This window comes from Merops nubicus, unplaced genomic scaffold, assembly GCF_000691845.1.
Source record: "Merops nubicus isolate BGI_N331 unplaced genomic scaffold, ASM69184v1 scaffold4564, whole genome shotgun sequence".
Lineage (NCBI taxonomy): Eukaryota > Metazoa > Chordata > Aves > Coraciiformes > Meropidae > Merops > Merops nubicus.
Genome location: NW_008606102.1, coordinates 2632 through 21430, shown reverse-complemented (window position 1 = coordinate 21430; position 18799 = coordinate 2632). Strand labels below are relative to the sequence as shown.

Below are 18799 nucleotides of genomic sequence, written 5' to 3'. Positions count from 1 at the left end.
ACTTGCCTGTTCAAAGAAACGACGGGATCCAGGCCTGCAAGGAATTCCTCCCCCCATCCCTTCAGAGTATGGGGTTAATTAATAACAGTTAATTAATGACACGTCAATCATCAAGCCTGTGTGAGGAAACACTGCCCCTCCGGGTGATAAGCACTAAGGCCTTCCCTGGAGTTATGTTTTAAAGAAAGCCCTTGTGACAATTTCTGTGAAGCTTCGAGGAGGACGTTTTAATCCTTTTATCTCTGGATACACTTCTGGCAAGAGCCAGCCCCTCATAGGAAACCACCTAGCAGAGGTGCTTAAACAAAATTGCTGTGCTGTTGCCTTCAAGGTGAGATTCTGGAGGGCACAGGACAGTACCAGGTGCTGTCTGTTCCAAACAAAACAGGGAGCTCAGGCTGAAAGCATCTCAGAAACTACCTCGCCTTCAGTAATGGAGTAGCAGGGACCAGGGGGAGAACGTAGGGGGGGTGTCATCTCTGCTGTGAGACACCCCACACCCAAACCTGACCCCCACCGCCATGCCTGCTCTTCCCATGGTAACTTCAGGATGGATGGGCATTTGGACACAAGCACCGAGGAGCTCTGCTCTCGCTCCCCTCTGCCAGATGAACATCTCAGGCTCTTGGCTGCCAGGACATTCATGCCCATCTGCTTGCATGGCATGGTGCCTGCTCACAAGTTGTCAGACAATTTCACGGGTGCCAAAAGAGCCTGGATTTGGATAGGTGGCTTGGATACGCTGCAGAGCCCATCCCTGCTGCCCAGCCCTGCTGAGAGCTCCCGGAGCAGGACCGGAGCTGCGCCCAGAGCCACGGACTTGCTCCGGATTGGCAGCACCCCGGCACGGGCACGGGCACCTCCACTGCTTCAGGGGAAGTGTTAGTGCCCTGAGTGCTACAGGAGCACATAAAACACAGCTTCTGCACCAAAATACCCAGCGCACGCCAAGATAACCTCCAGGCACCGTGACAGAATGGGCAGCACAAAAGCCTGGCTCTCGGAAGCAGAGGCACGGCAGGAGCAGAAACCCCCACAGCTCCCCACGGGAGTGACAAGTAGGTCAGGCAGAGCAAGAAAATGGCAGGTTTTGGGCTAAATTCCCCAAGCTCTTGTACCTGGGGTCAGGAGGCTGAAAAAAAGATGGTTTTAACCAGGAGATGGCTCTGGGAATAGGAAAATTAAGCAGGCCATGGGGGAAGCAGGCTCTGCCCCCTCGGGCACCCTGTTTTGCTGGTGTCAGAACCCTGAGATGTCAGATTGGCTGCTGCTGTTGAATGGGGAGAGACACAGAGGCTTGTGGTGGCTCTGGATCCATGCCAAAGGGGACAGCTGCTGTCCCCACCTTGCCCAGAGCTGGCACAAACCCTCCTCACTGCACTTCATCCTTCTGCTGGCAACAACCCTCAGCCCCACATCTCAATTGTATGGAGAAAAACAGGATTTTGGGTTACGTTGTCTCTGCCATCGACAGCCCCAGGGGGCAGAGCTGGCGTTCAAACCACAGCATCGCTCTCCCCTTCTCCTGGCTGAGGCTCACTCAGGGCCCTGACACAAAACCTGGGCTTGAAACATGAAAGGCTGAAAAACCCCTGGGTTTTATGCCCCAGGAATTAGATTTTTCTGCTTAATAAACCCCTAAAGAATCAGATGCAGAAGAGGTTGGTTTGAAAATTTTGGCTGGATTATCATAACGCAGTGATTCAAACAGGCACAAAATACAGGGAAACAAATATACCAGGTCAAAATTCTCTTCTTGCCTATCATGAGATAGAACCAACCACATGGAAGTCAGTCACGTGGAAAACTAAAGAAAATAATACCAATCATTGCTAGATTTCCCCTTAATTCTACAGATTAAGTTAACATCTTTATTTCTTTTGCTGCTTCATGCTAGCTAGTCAAAGCAGTTTGAAATGCATTCGCAGACTGTGTGGCTCTGAAGTCTGTGCAAGATTTTTGTTATTACAGGTCTCCATGTACAGCCATGGTGTTATTCATCCTCTGGCTGAGTGACTACCCCTGCCTGAAGAATCTGGACCCTCAATTAGCAAGGTTTACAGAAGGGGCTGGAGTGCTAACAGGATCAGTTGGATGCTGCTGCTGAGAACAGGAACTGGCTTACGTGCTGGCTTGGGGTGTTTTAGTATCCACAGCACATAAACCAGCACTTTAAACTGCTTCTATTTACAACAGTTTTGCTGTCCCCCCCACTCTCCAGCTCCCACACATTTGCAGACACTATTTACTCTGGGTTCCTGCTACTTCTTCACATGCAAATGAGTCTTTCAGGCTTTCTCACTTTTATTTACCCACATGCAGAACATTAGAGTGGGGTGGAAAATTGTAAGTTACCAAGAAAAGTACTAAAGCTGTTGAACCAGACACTGAAAATTAAAAAAAAAAAAATAGTCAGAAATGCCCAACATGACCTAAAGCTGTGTTATTAACAGCTATTATGGCTAATTTAAACACTTTTTGTTTGTTTACAGCAGTGAGTCACCAATAGCCCACACCAAGGGCGTAATTCGGACGTGTGCTTTGTGCTCTCTCCAAAGCCTCTCAGCTTTGCCAAAACCTTCTTGTCTTGACCTGCAAGACACTGTTACTTTGGCTGTGGGCCTCTCCCAGATTCCAGCCCACCTTTCACATCATCACAGGCCACAGGACTGTCACCTGAACCTCTGGCAAGGTTATCATGGGTCCTCAGCCACTAGCCACACTGTTTCATCAGATCCATCTCACTGCTGCTTATCTCCTGCCCCTTCTGACAGCCAGCAGCCTTAACCCAAGAAACCTGTCGAAATGTTCAGGGCTTTAATGAGCTGGATGTTAAAAAAGCAGACAAACTTCAAACAAATTATGGTGCAAGTGGCCAAATCCCCATCTGCATCCTTCAAAGCAGTGGGGATCCCCAGAGCTATCCCTGTGTGAGATAAGGACCAGGGGCAGAAGGAGAGCAACTTAGCTTCATAAGAGATCCAAAAATAACTCCTCCCAAGGGGAGGAGATGAGCATGGTGCAACTCGCCTCCAGGATAAAGCTGTGTGTGCTGCTCCAGAAAGAAAACAGTTTTGGCCTCTGCTTCACACCACAAGTCTTGCACAAATCATTTTCCCTCCCTTAATTTCAGTCTCTTGAGCCTAGTTTAAGGATTGTAAATTGTAGAGAAATGGAGACAAACTCCCATGAAATACTTCACGGTAGTGGTATCTGCATAGCACACCAAAAACATTTTGGACACATTTTTTCACTTAGATTTACTAAGGACACCTTGCCTCAGTGCTAGGCCAATGAGCCCCCCGTGTGCCAAGCCCCATTACTTGGCAGTAAATTACAGGTTATGGATTTCATGCCAGCTCCTCCCTCTGTAACGTTTGCTCCTTCTCAGCACTGCCGATACAGGGCGAAATGTGTGAAATAAGAAACTCAGGAACTGCAAGTGGGTCTCTGATTCAAAGACAAAGCCACAGGACTGCGTTTCTTGGTATGTAGAAAATTAAAATGAAGAAGTAGCTTAATTAAAATCAGATACTGAAGAGGCTTCTTTCCCAATACACTTTAGTAATGTGTTTAAAAAAACTAGTTAGCTGCTGCAATAACTGGCTTTTAAAGAAAAAATAAACACCAGCATCTCTTTGCTCCCAAAGAGACATTTCACTACTGTAAAATATGACTGCCCACTCAGCTCTCCCTTAAAACAGTGATACGGGGCACGTACAGTCAGTACCCATGGCCATTTGTGCCAGTGTAAGACAAGAACAAAACCAGACATGGAGCACCATGTGTCAAAACCAGATATTGAGCATCATCTGCCAGAGAAAAACCAGCAAATGAGTTGAAGAAATATGCAAGGCTTGAATTAATTGTGCAAAAAGTCACAGAGACCCTGGGGATGACGTTTCTGTGAGCTACGTAGTGAAGTCTTCTCCTGCAAGGAGATGAAGATGCCACAGGGAAGTGAAGGGAGAGGGATTCTGGGGAGAACTCACCAGCAGTGGTGGATGGCAGCTTTCCAGTGCTGGGAAGTGGGATGGGGCTGAACTCTATGGACATGGTGATATCCAACAAAACAGTCCTGGTTTACTGGAGGAAAGTCTGCTCCATCCCACCACTGGGACTCATACTGTCCCGTCCTGGCTCAGAGCAGCTCCTGCCCTGCTCCAGGAGGGGATAACCCAGGACAGCTCAGCTTGGGACAGCACAACAGAGATAGTGCCAGAAAAGAGAGGGAAAGGGGTTTGTTTTCCCCTTCCAGGCTGCTGACACGGTGAAACATTGCTGTCATGGGTCCCTACAGCTCCTAATCTAAATGGACAACCTTTGAGCTACCTGGACTTTGCAGGCTTTGACTCTGGGGTCATTTCATAAACACGCTTGCAGAATTTGAGAACAAATTTCTCCTGGGCTGGATGGGATCGATCAATATCTCAGCCAGCAGTTGCTGAGCTGTGGCAAGGGGAAATGCAGTGCACAGTGACAGAGAGAAGACTGGATTTCATTGCTGTCCAGGGCCATCAGTCAGCCCCAATCCTGATCCAGCTCCCCTTGAAGTCACCGCAAATTTTCCAATCTGCATAAATGAGATTTGGACCAGAGGCACTGCTGAGTCCTAAAACACAATTTGCATTGAAATACTTAAGAAGTGTGATCTGATGAACAGGATTAGTTATAAAAGAGAAAAACAGCTCATGCATAATATAGCAAAAGTTAAAGAACTAAAACGTTACATGGCAACCTCTACTGTCCTTATTTAAGAACACATTCAGATCTCATGTACTTTAAATATCAAGTGATATAAATCATCCAGTTTATTCCAGATTTATTCCTGATGCAAGTACAATCAAACCTCTCGTTAGTCTCACTCAGGTAAACATTTCAGTAGGGATTTAGTAGGTAAGGATTTGAATGCCCTTAAAAACCTCAAAATCTCACGGATGAGGTCCACAGAATATCTGATTACTGATTATTACTTCCAGCAGCAAAGAAAACATTTATTGTTCGTGATGTAACAAGACAGCACTCCTTGCAATTTCAAACCACACATACACAAATGGAATGCTGGGATTACCAGCTTCGACATTTCCCATGAATTTATCCAACCTTAGGTCTCCAGTCACACACCCTGGAGAGAGGCAGTGCTCTCCAGTGCCCAGTACAGCAACATGGCTTAAGCAGAGTGACAAAACCCAGTGGCTGGGTTTGTACTTTGACCAGCTACTGCTCAGCTGGGTTTTGTGCAGCACATTCCAGTGTGCCCAAGTGTTAATCCTGGAAGGCTTCTAGCATAGCAGCTACTGTCTGCATATCTCACTTCTCTGGCTGCTCAGAGAAAACACTGCAATTTGATTTAATTGCTATGTTGACTTATAACAGTATGTTTATACTGGATGCCTGCCAGCTGAAATGCAACAGGTTTGCAAAATGGGTTTCCTCAAAACAGCACGATAGGCAATGTAACAGGAAAACAATCTTCCAGTGGCCCCGATTCTGAAGTTCATTTCAACTCCTCTGACTCGGAGGCAATGCTACCAATTTGGAAGAATTACACCAGCCTAATTGATATGATAATCAAGCCTGGAGGCTGTATTTTGCAGGTACAACAGTCACACTGCAGCTTCGGAAAGGGAATATAACTGTAGGAAATGAAAGCTATTAACAATTGTTTGTATTACGGGGACTGTTTGGCCTATTTAATATCCCTCTCAAAAGATGCATTATTTGTTGAGCAATTCTAAAAAGAAATCAAAAAGAAACTTAAAGAACGTTGCTAATCCTTTGTCGCCATGACATTTCAAAGCCAGTAAAAGCTGGGCTTTGCCAATGGCAACACAAATATTATCCTCTCCGTAACCCTGGCTGCTCGATTTCAGCTCAGCTAACAGCTCCTGTGTCTTTGAGCCAATGGATACACTACAGGAGCATTACAGAAGCCAGAAGGTGAGTGTGCTTGGTTTTTTTCCTGTAGAGCACTAGCTTTGCACTAGACCATGACTACCAGCTTATTTTGTGGCTGGCACTGGGATGGATCATGTGTCTGAAGGCTGCAGGAAGCAGGGAGATGCTCCTAGTGTGTAGCACTAGTTCTACAGCAGTGAGTTTCAGGAGGGATAGTGGGAGCAGAAGTTACAAACAATGTACTCAGCAGTGTTTGATCAGTTAATGAATGGGATTCCATGAGATGATCACCTGTCATTCAAGGATACTGGATCTCATGACCCCAAAAGTCTCTTCTGGCCTGATATCACTCCGATGCTAACTGGCTCTACTTTATTACAGACTTTAACTGTGAACTTCAGCTACTGAACAGAACAGCCATGTGGCTGTACTGTGACTTGTAAAAACAGATGAAAAAAAAAAAGATGTTAAAAATATCAAGTAAAATCTAAAGTTGAAACAGAACTGGCTTTTATCTGTTTCAGTCCAAAGTGAGTTCACTAGACAGAGCAGTATTTCTTTCAATGGAACAAATAAGCCTCAAAAGATTTCATAATGAATAGCCTTTCCACACACTTCTACAAAGCAGTCTATAAAAGTGGGAATGAGAGATGTCATTCTTAAACACACACCACAAGACACTTTTCTCACATCTCCAATAACAAGGTATCATTTTCTATTCGATCCTATTTGGCTTTTCCATAAGCAACTGCAAAAACCTCTCACCAGCAGATGCAGTAGGAATCCTAACGCTGACTCTGCTGGAGCAGAATCTCCCCCTTCAAGAATAAAGCCTTGGGAGGAAAAAAAAAACCCCAGTGTGTTGGTTTTGTGGCTACGCCAACTATTTAACTCCACCAGCTAGCAGAAACAAAGGGAAACCAAATAAAACTATAAAGTGCATGTTCTTTTTGGACAAATAAGCCAAAACCCTTTGAAATTTATGGCTCTACACCATCCCAATCTGATAAGTCATACAGAAAGCTGCAGCTGCAGATAACAGCGATCACGTAAATAAATTTTATTATGCTGTACAATACTAGCCCAGTTAGACACACTAATCATGGGAGAAGGGGAGGTTGCTATTTTTTCCCGTTCCATATGGTAATAATTTTGCATGATTGAACTGTTATGAGCTAAATAAAACTACACATTAACTGTAAGATACATTGCAAATACATTAAATCTTCCCTGGAGTTTTAGCAAATACTCAGCTTTTTCTGCGATGCGTTTGGAATTAGCAAAGGAATCTACACGGGGCCATAGGACTTATAAATAGATTTGGCTTCCTCTGCAATACTTTATGGGCAATTATTTCAGAAATAAAGATCCAGAGCCACAAATAAATAAAATAATTGCAGCCGATCAGGCTTATTTACAGCTATCCCATTTCCCTGACTGTTAAGCTTCCCTCCCCTCATTTGCTCCACTAGCCTGGTTCAATGACCAGATGAAGAGTTGTCAGTTGATGCCAAACACTGAGCACAAAAAGTGCCAAAGGCAGACTCTGATTTTCCCATTTCCAGATCCTGCCTGGGCCTTTCTGGAGCTGGCTTGCTCCCTGAATAAATTCAATGTGGAATTGGGAGGCTGGGAAAGGGCAGAACAAGTCAGATAGATGTGTTCTGCAGAGTTTCAAGCAATTTGCCAGGGAGTACGTGTTGCTGTGACTTCCCTGCAGAAGTCACTGCCAAAGGTTGGGATCTGGAGACCTCTTGTTCTGCTAGCAGATGCTCTGCTGTGTCGGTGGAGGGTTCATATGGTCTCTCCTATCTGCCTCAATCCTGCTCAAACAGGTATTAATTCAGTTTGGAAGTTACTGAGTACAACTATGTTAGCAAAAACAGCTTTCCAGGTAGTTCAGATTAATCAAATCATAGAATTAAAGAATTGTTTAGGTTGGAAACGAGCTTTAAGATCATTGAGTCCAACAATTAACCCAGCACTGCGAAGTCACCTCTAAACCATGTCCCTAAGCACCACACCTACTCATCTTTTGATGTACCTCACACCATTCAGCTTTCAGTACTTTGGATCCCTGACAGAGTGGGAAACTCTGGATTATCTGTTTACCTTGGGAACTAAAATCCTACTGATGCAACTCTGTTCTCTGAAGAACAGTGGCTTAGTTCAGTTTAACATAGAGATGCAACTCATGTTGCTCCCTCCAACACTAAGAGATAAACTGAGGCCTCAGTTTTCATTTGCAGCTGGACACTCTACTATTTAATGGTTGTGTTACCTGGGGCTCATGAGAAGATGGAGCTTCCTTCATGAGGAGACTTATCAATTCAGGAGAAAGAAAAGCATAACTTCTGCTTTGAAAAGCCATGGAGCTGATAGCACAGTAACAACTGGAAAGCAAAGGATGCACCACATGGAGATGTCCTGACTATCCACCAAGGGCTTTCTTCAACAACCAGATCTCAGTAGTAGCCACCAGGATGGTATTTTATGAGCCTCAAATTAAACTATTTAGAAAAAAAATGTCCTTTACACTGCCAGTCCTGATGACCAGAGATGTCTGGCCCTGATTTGTGAGGTCCCTATAGCCTCCTGTCCTACGAAGGTACAACCAGCTTTGTGAAGACCGGATGAGGAAAGTACCCTGCAGAAAAGATGGAGCACCAGAAAGAGCCTGGAAGCTGCCTTGCATGGCCTGAAGAAGGTCCTACAAGAAGTCTCACAGTTTTAAAACATACTTTTTTTTTTTTTTGTAAGTAGTTTTAGGCTGCTTATTGCTGCATAAAGAAATGATGCTGCAAACCTGTCCAAGAACTTCAACAACAACAGTCCATAAGCTGGTGAAAAAGGTCAATGGGACCAAATGCCAAAGGTGCTAGGAAGACTTACACTAGCTGTCTGGCTCTGTGTTCACTGTTACCAGAATGAAGACAAATGCTTGCAAACACCCTTATTCAAGATCACTAATGTGTTCAGTGACGCTCAGAACAAACATAGCAGCTGTTGCTACTGGAAGGTGTGGTGCCTGGGAGCACAGCTGCTGAATGCTCTATTGCTGCTTTTTCCAGAGGTGTATGTAACGCAAAGAGCAATGAGAAAATAAGGTGTTGCTGCTCTTCAAATCAAGCTAGAGGAATAATTAAGACATCATCATTTGCTGTTATTGTTCTAGAGGATGGTAGTAATTGCTTCTAGCCAGGAATGTGGCAATACCTCTATTGTCATCCATCATCTTGCTAAGGCTGCATACAGTAGAGTAGAAAAGGTAAACTTTTGATTTGACCTCATTAGCATTCCCAGAATCACAGTGTCATACCAGTGATGAAGATTGAGATTATCTGCGTCTGAGCAAGTGGAGAAGAAACAAATCACACATCATGTAAAAAAGCCAACAGCACCACCACGATTCTGCCACATACTCAAAGGCTGCTTGAATCTGCCTGGTTCTTGATTTTACATGTGGGACATGACACAATTAAGAATTGTGTCTATACACATCAAAGCTGCAGATATAGGGGATGGAGCCATGCACTGATGAGCTGAGCATCTGGGGAGAAGGCAAAGAGAGGACGGGGAGATGCTGGAATAGATGTTCTCTCATATGGCCTTCTCTCTGACCTGACAGTATTATCTGTGCATCCTCTGACCTCTCCCAGGCAACCAGTGACCCACTAGAAACATGGAGAAATTTGTGTGCAACTTGGGAAATAACACAGAAGCATTTGGCCTTGGCACAAATGCCTTGGGCTGCCTGGAAGTCCATAGGATTTCCTTGTGATTCCCAGGACAAATGCACATAAGGAGGGTTTCTGCTCTAACTTGGGTTGAAGAAAAGTGGGACCAAATATTTGGCCCTGCTGGCAGTCAAATAAGATCAAGTCAAACCCATACTTGTCTGATGTCAGTCTATAGCAAAATCTATAGTGAAACAGGGAATTTCTGAGGCTCCAGCCAGCAGCTTACCCCCTGGGCTATGCTCCCCCTATAGCAATATAATGTATTGCAATGCCAACACATATTCCAAACCACTCATTCTTGCTTACTCTAGTCTTTTATGGACCATTTTAGAGGAAATTAACTGAACTTCCCTACAGTGGGAACAAAAGAAAGAAGTGAATTTATTATTCCAGTGGTACCCTTGGCACAGACAATGAGTAGCTTCATTAAACATTTTGCAGCCCCAAGTGTCGTTGCTGAACCCTCTACAACAAGCACAGACTCATTTTCCTTATTACAACACAAACATACAGTCAGGATTCAGAGCTCATTTACATTTGCTTTGTATCTGAATACCTTCTCTCATCAACATGGGATCTGGGTGGACACAAATCAAGGAAAGCTGCATCACCCTAGTCCTTCCCCTTCTCTCTAGACTCCTTGCCTTGCAGTACCATTCTCAGGCTAACTCATTTTCACAGAGTCAGCATAGCCACAACCAAATGACTAATACAACCCTCTAATACAAACAACAATAAATCAATGGATTAAATTATAATTTATCAGACAAATACTATTTAGCTCTTCCCAAAGCTGTTCTGAGTCATCTCTCTTGTCTGGCCCTATTCCAGGGGAGCACTGACACTAGATAAAGCTCAGACCTGCAGAGTAAGTTTACAGAAAAAAAAAAATGCTGAAAACATCCCGTATTTATGATGGGAGATTTCATACAGATCAGAGTGAATAACATTCCTGAGAAGACTGTAATGTATCTAAAACCTCTTCAGTATCTCTTCCAAAGACCAGTCTAGCAGGGCAAGGTTTCAAAAAGCCCTGAAGCTCTACATTCAGCTGCAAGCCTTAGGGAACCAGACACATAAACCTTGAGAGATACTACAGCAAACGTTTAAAAGCTTAGAAAATAGCAACAGGTTATTCCACCACCATTTCACTTTACAACACAGACTTTTTTTACTCACTTCATTGGTTTGAACAACGCCTGTCCATAGTTCTGGAAGGTCATGATCAGCTTCAGCTGGGTGCCTCCTGATTTCATCGCTGGGAGGGGGGGAAAAACAAAACCGTGTTAAAATGCTACATGTGGAGCTACTTCACATTCTCCTTCATTGAAACAAAACTGTGTATCTTCTGCTCTGTATTGGATTCAGCACTGCAGTAACTGTGCCCCAGGCAGGGTTGTCCTAACTGGACAACAGATCATTCAGTTGGTGCAGAGTACAGGGAGGTCTTTGAGCTGCCAACCAGGACTAAAACCGAATTGTACTCCCTGACATGTTTTTATCTTCTTCAGCTGGCCACCATGGGCTCCATAAGCACCTTAACTGAACAGCATGTATAGAAACAGACCATTGGGGTCTTGTTTTACCCATCTTCAATCGCTTTTGGAGTTCCTTCCAACAAGGGACACACGTTGGGAAAGGAGAAGGGGTGCTTTTGAAGACAACTGCAGGTGGGATGTACAGTCCAATCCGCAGCAGACATCTCCTTAATTAAAAGTATGAGCAGATACTAGAGCAATCTCTGCTCTCTGCTGCGATTTTAATAAATGTTGCTGAGCAGTAGAGATATGCAAATTCATCTCCTCTACATACAATGGAAACGTATCCAAGCCCATCCCTTAACTTCAAGGGATCCCAAGGTGGTTCGTACACGAGAGCAGAGCTGTGCAGAGCTGGGAGGGTAGGAGAGGGCACGTGGAGGCAGCAGGGACTGTGGTCCACCCTGCACACCAAGGACCACCTTCTCTCAAACATTAAATGTGCTCACTTCCCAGCTGAGCACTAATGGGAATTTAAGGTTGACATTTATTCATACCAGTCTGAATAATTTGGACAGTATTATGTTAAACAACCAGATCATACTGTTTCTAAAGTCAGAGTGATTTTTTTTTTAATATATAAAAATGCATAAAAATGCATTTTACTTGATGATAAGGCTACTTAAAAAAGATAAATATACACTTTGGCAAATGAGCTGCTTCTTTACCATCTCAATCAAAACTGCTCAGAATAAATGAAATGACCTATACCCCAACTCCTTAATTCCCTTCTGTGTTGGGAGGCAGGCCATGGCACTCAGTCTGTGCAGATGAGTCAGTCCTTTAAAAATGCTTCCTACGAAAGATCAGGTAATCAATCCCTTTCTTTCCAGTTCTGACAAACCTCGTGTTAACTAGAGAACTACCTAAATGTCAAATTACCTTGCTCTGTAAATTTTGGCTTAGAGCTGCCCTTGTTCCAGCTATATAGCTTGTAAATTATTTTTTTCCACCAAATGCCATTAGCTGCACATGCTTCTAATTATCCATCCCTGTGCCTTATTACCAATAGGTCATCAGCTCTCTTTCAGCACCTGTAATCTATATTTTTGCCACAAAATGCTATGCAAATCTGGTCAGTGCAATTATACTTCTAGAATAAAATCTCTCCTGCCTTGCTGTTTTGCTGACCCCAGCCTTCTTTTGCATCTCCAGTTTATCCCAAAGGAACAAATAAATAATTAGATATTAAAGGGCATTAAATAATTTGCACTGAACAGGTGAAGCAGAAGCACATGGAAACAGTCCTGGTTAGTCTGGATGGCAAACAGGCATCTGGAGCTGCCCTGGCCCCATGCCCACAGGGACACAGGACCCACCACCTTCCCTGCCCAGCCACTGCCAGAGGAATGGGATTTGCCCAGCTCTTTAAGGCTCAACCTGCATTTGCAAATCTGTTTGTGTGAGCTATCTCCATACAGGTCAGAAATACCAGCCTCAGTCCCAAGGGGCAGAACTGCCTCCTGTCTGTCTATCAGAGAGAACTTTGCCCAGCCCACCAACCTCAACACAGCTGCTTGCAGACTGCTCATATCAACCAAAGAACAAACATTTTTCCTCTGAAATTGATGCAATTTAAGCTTTTTCTTTTGATTCTGAGGAGCCTGGGGCTTAGAGATTGTCTCCCTCTCCTCCATAAGACATGTATGTCCAAATTACCCCAAAGATCCTGTAAGCCCATCACAGAAAAGAGAAGGATAGGGCCTGTTTTGAGGCACAGCTGGTGAGTCAAGCATTGAGAAATCACAGCAATGCAAAGAAGAAGAAAAAATTCTATTCCAGCATGCTCTTTTCCAAGCACAAAGTTTCAGACACGCTAAGACAACTGGTTTCTCAGCAAATTGAAGCCATGCCACAGATAATGATTTTGTTAGCAGCCGAACTCAACAACAAGTGTGTCATCACCAAGCAGGGAAATGTATGAAGAAGATTAACAATTCAGAACAATTGCTCCATGAGACAAAAAGGCCTGGTTCCCTGTCAGAAGGAACTGAGCTGAAATAAGACAAAAGCATCTCCCTGCTCTTTTTAGATCCATCTTATTGTGTTGTCTTAATTGGTTGCAATAGTAACCTCAACCAAACACAGCTTTTGCTGGCATGTTGTCCCTCCACTCCTGCTAGGAGTAAACGTTAGACCTCCCTAAAACAGAGGGTGACCTTAGTGGGAAAGGTGTCCCACCGTGCCTTATGGCAAGGCATGCTGGAAGCCACACGCATCACGGACAAGCACCCCTGCCAGAGCTCCGTGTTGGCTCCTCTCCAGATCACCCAGACTCACAGGCAGATATTCCCACTTTGGCTGTTCACTCAGTGCCACAGATGTGCTGGCCAGCCTTGAGGTAATTCAAAGCCACCCTCCAAGTCCAGACTAGTCAGAGTCTAACATTGTAACCCCTGCAGAGAGGGAAACACTTGATCTTAGCCTGTCCTTTTAAACTCAACAAGGCCCTTCATGCACCTCTGAACTACACAGACTTGGGAGCAGCCCAGGGTGCCCAAAACTTGGAGATGGCAATGCCAGAAAAGAGCAGATCTAACTGGAGATGATTCACTAAGACCTCTAGGTCAGATTACTTCCCTTGTCCTAATTTACCATTACCTCAGTGTACTGACTTTCTTCTTGTACCTGAGGTGTGTCCCTTCAAGAACTGACTTCTCTGCTCAGACCTCAGTGTCCCTCTGGCCACTATGGCCAAACAGCAGGAGCCCCACCACCTACCAGGAGCTTATCCCAAACAAATATTTTTCACTCATCAGCAGATGCCTTTGTGCCTTCATCTACTGCCCACAGGAACATTTCTGAAGAACATATAATACCCAGCATATAGAATTTCCCAAGAAACTGGAGGATGCTACATCATTGCAAACTCTAACGCCTAAGTTAACTCTAACATCTAACTCTAAATCAGCAGCCTAAGGTCTTTTTAAGAAGGCCTTGCAATGTAAGGCTGTACTGGCTCCAAGGGAACCACCAGTCACACCCTGAAGTCACCATTTTTTTGAGGTTTCTGAATATACTGTGACATCACAGGTCATGAACAGCTCTGTAAAGGACTTTATAAACCTGCCAGCTCCCAGCTGGTGCCTCAAATCAAGTCTCATAGAACTCCTGAATGCACTGTCACAGTGTTAAAAACAAATCCCAATACCACCATTACTTTTAATCTTCTGGCAGCTCAGAGCCTTTCCCTTTCCCTGAGAACAGAAGGAAACAGAAAGCAGCATTAACCTTTCCTATTAACCCAGTGCAAGGGCTTTCAGGTGTGATCAGAAATCTTCTTAACTTCAGGAGGCTTTGCAAAAAATTCCCTGAAATACCTTTTTGCTTGAGTGTCTATGGGATCAGAGTCTTGCCCAAGGACTAGTAAAATTTGTGGGCTTCCCTCTGTATTCTCTTATAGACTTTGGATCAAGCCTCTGAAAGTTCCCACCCCATCTACACCTGTGAGCCTGTTGTCATGGCCACACGCCACCTCTGCTACTTCCCCAACTTGTCCCCTCACCAATACAAGCCCTGACTTCCCTTTCCTGATCCACTGGCACCATCCAATATAAACGATGCACTACCGATCATCCCTCACTCATCTTTTCCTACCTGCATGCTGTAGGGTTTCTGGCTGACTCCTGGTACTAACTCCTAGCAGACACACAATGTTGCCCGAGGGAATTTGACCCAAAAGGATTTGGAATTTTAATTGCTCTGGCTTTCTAACTCCTCTTCTCCTGCATGATAGATTCCCAGCAGACATCCTACTTGGTCTGTCTAGGCTGTATGGTCTTCTGATGAAGAACAAGAATCCTGACAGGATCTCTGAATCTGGCTTTTGGTCAGAATCCAACTAATATTTCAAAATGTATTTAATCATGCAATGCTAATGCTTGAGACATAAGATACAGTCAAATCCTGGGGTGTAGATAATGATTGAAACAGAGGATATTCAGATCCATTTTGGATTCCTATTTATAGATCAAGCTTAAATCTAACATAAATGTGTTGATTGGCTTTACCAAGTAATACTCTGCCCCAGGCTTGAGACATGGCCCTGTATAAGCTGTAAAGAACATATTTCAAAACAAATTCAAGCCCTCATCATATCTTAATTTGTTCTTGTTCAGTCAATTCTGCTAACTTGTTTTTAAAGGCCTTTCTTGGTTTAGTCAAGAGAGTCAAAGACTTCTGGAAGGGAAGAGAACTGTGAAATCATTCAGAGGCTTTGTTGTATATTTTAAGTTACCTCCTTTCATCTGGAATTGTACATTAAATCAATCTGTTGACTCTTGGCAGATTCATTGTTTTCTTATACAGTAAATCAATGGTGCTACATTTAATTATGTTTTTCACATGTTCTCAATAGTACTTTTTCCCTTCCTTTGGATGAGATTTTTATAACTTCCTTTAGTACCAGAATTTATGTTCAATATTTAGCGTCTTGCCTTTCTCTTTTTTTTCTCTCCTGACTTGAAACAGAGTCCACCTTAGCTAATTGCAGCATTTATTCCCTGCGTGAGTAAACCTGCATGCTTGCTTTCTAATTACTGCCTGTACAAACTGAAGGCATTGCAGGTTCAGAAATTAACTCAGTCAGGTAATATTTCCAAACCTTTCCAACCAGAGAATTTACAGAACCGAAAAATAAAACCCAACTAAACACTGGAATTACAAAAGCCTGTTCTGCTCCCAGGCAAGCCCACAGCACAGCTCCTCTGGCCAGGAGTACAAGGAAGACCGAGACCACAATGCCTCCACAATTCACCATGCCATATTTGTTGTTAAACTGCTGACAGTGCTGCCACAATTATGCACAAACATCTTGTAAATATGCAAGAAAATAGCTAACTATGGTTATTTATGCATGCAATAAACAGTTATGAAAGGCAAAGGAAATGTGCAATTGCTTGTGCATGTGTTTCTTCTGAAAACTGGGTTTCTCTGCTCAGTGGAAGAACAATTCTCTCTAGGCTCCTATTTATGGCAAGAGGAAATTTTCAGTGAATTAAATCAAATTAAGAGCTATCCCGTTATGCTGAACAAAATGAAAAGGAAATATATATATATTGATGCAGGGCACAGAATACATCCTCAGCCTGAAAGCTCTGGCTAGCCCTGTCCTTTTCAAGGCCAGCTCTAGGTGTCACTGTGGGAGCTGAATGTGATGCTCTTTCCCATCCATGGATTTGTTCCATTTAAACTTTAACATCAAGAAAATGTCACCTTGGTGCTCCCTGCTCTTGGGAATTGCTTCTGTCACCATTTTCATTTTGAAATAACACTTGCACGTTACAGAGTGTCGTGTGAGCAGGTCTGATAGATGGTGGGGGATCAATCTGGTCATCACGCTCCTCCATAAATAATGCAAGCTGAGCAGAGAAATTACAATGTGGCTAAGAAAACTGTTTAGCTGCAGTTTAGATCTAATTACTGTAGGTATCAAGAACTCGTACAGTGAATCACCTAATTCTATTAGAGCCAAGGCAAATCTGAACGCTGGGAAGAAACTGGATCAAGCAATATCCCACCTCATCTAACATATGTAAGGCTGTATATTTAATCATCCTGCTTGTGGAAAGAAGCCTGAGGATTGGTCATTTTGAAGGTTTCCATTTACTTTATACTTATAACCTGGCATCTGTGCAGCTGCCTTAAAAAAGAAAACAAAAAAAAAAACCCCAAAACAAAACAAGACCAACTGGCCATAAGGAAAAATAAATAAATTAGAAGATATGCAGGAATATGTAAAACAATGTAACAGCCCTATAAATGACCTTTCATCAAATATATTACTCTTTATTATTCCGTTTACATGGATTTGCATCCTGCTGTTTCTCTGCAACAAAGCTGAAAACTGGCAGGATTTTAAAAAAAAAAAAAAAGTTTTTAAACACCTAAAGAATCTGCAACATAAAATAAGAGATGCTGCACTGTGTAATAATAAAAAAAGTGTACTAACAATAAGCTCTTTCTTGCTTTGAGACCTGATCAAAGCTCCTGAATCCCCACAGAGGCAGGCAGCAGATGCTACCAGCAAAATTCAGATCCTGGAATCTCTGCATGGGCAAAAGTCCCCTTCCAGTTCCTTACGCTTGATCTTAGACTGGGATTTATGTGTAGGAATCAGTCCCTGCCAGTTCCCACAGCGACTCATACCAACACCAAACACACCTCATGGTTTGGTTTATGGAAATTATCCTGAATCACTGATACAAACCATGGCTCAGTGTTTTTGTTAGGTGCATAAGAGGCCCTGCCACGCTCTGGAGAGCCTTGTTCAAACATTAACAGAGAGACAATCCCATAGGAAATCGCTAATAACAGTCATAAATCTTCCTATGTGGTCCCATGACCCTTTCCCCCCCATTGATCTGAAAGCTCTATCAAAATCATAATTAATGGAAACCTCATGACACATCTATGTGACACATTAGGTGAAATCATGGCCCCAGGGAAGTAAATGGCAAAACTTCCACTTACGTCAGTGGGCCAGGATTTCACTCCTATTTTTTACGCTAACCATTTTGCTGCTAGGTTAACTGAGGCATAGAGAGGTTGAGCAACACGCCCGGAAGCACAAGTGAAGATCAAGCCCAGAAGATCAAGTACTAAACTATTATCTCCCATTCCTACCTCTCTTTTTCTCCCATCAGCTTCTAAATCCCTACATCAACCTTAACCATCCTACTGCTCTGCAAAAGTGACAGACCTCATGGCTCAGGCGCTGCCGAGTTTGCTGCAAACACTGCTCTGATCCTGCACAGACAACACGGCTGAGCTCTGAAGTGCTGAAGAGGTGAACAGAGATGGATGCACTCAGCAGCCATGCAGTACCAAACATGGCCAATGCATTCTGTGAAAGCCTCAACAGATGAGCTTCGTTGAGCACCACCTCTGCACAGAGCTGGGGACAGCCTGGTCACTGCCTGGGGCACTGCTGCTCTCTGTGGGGGACAGGGAAGGGCACAGCCAGCATCTTTCCCTCCTTGATGGACGTGCTCAAAGAGCAACTATAACACATTTGTTATAACATGCTGGCTCAATCCCCACTCGCGTGTGTCACTAATGTTCCAGAAGTCGGTTGGTATTGAGGGGAGAGGTGAGGAGAGGTGAGGGCTCTCGTGCATGGGCCATGTCCTCAGTACCCTCCAGCACAGACCAGAGGAGAACAGGCAGTCTGCTGCAGCCTGTGTTGTCACATCTGAGGTAGAGAAGGGAAAAATGTATGGCTTGTCAGACCTGAGCCCCTTCAATAAATCACTGCAATCTCGAGTTCTGGGGAACAGAAAACCCATCACAGGTTAATAAATGAGCCTGTGTTTGCCGTCCTTTGTGAGCTAGGTGTCCACTGGACCCTTAAATCCAACATGTGGGATGGCACTTGGGTACCACAAACTGCTTTCTTCAAAACCTTGTCCCAACAGAGCTCAGAGCAGAGCTGTGGGCTGAGTACAGCCACGGGGCAGTTCGATCCATGGAGGTGAAGCTCTCCTGTGGTATCCTGCACTCTACACGTCTTCCATCCAGATCAGCTAAATCAGCCCACTCCTGAGGACCAAGGATCTCCCTTATTCCTGCTCAGCAGCCACTGTGATTCACCCAGTGGAAAATGTAACCCTTAGGGCCTGCTTG

At 44.0% G+C, this 18799-nt stretch overlaps 1 protein-coding gene across 1 annotated transcript in view; it reads right to left on the bottom strand.

The window, feature by feature from the left end:
• FAM20C (family with sequence similarity 20, member C) overlaps window positions 1–18799 on the bottom strand; it is a gene marked incomplete at its 5' end in the record, with an annotated part of 55987 nt that overhangs the window by 36031 nt on the left and 1157 nt on the right. Inside the window, one exon of the mRNA XM_008939530.1 lies at window positions 10818–10896. Coding sequence (XP_008937778.1) covers window positions 10818–10896 — 79 coding nt within the window. The remainder of the gene's footprint in view (window positions 1–10817; window positions 10897–18799) is intronic.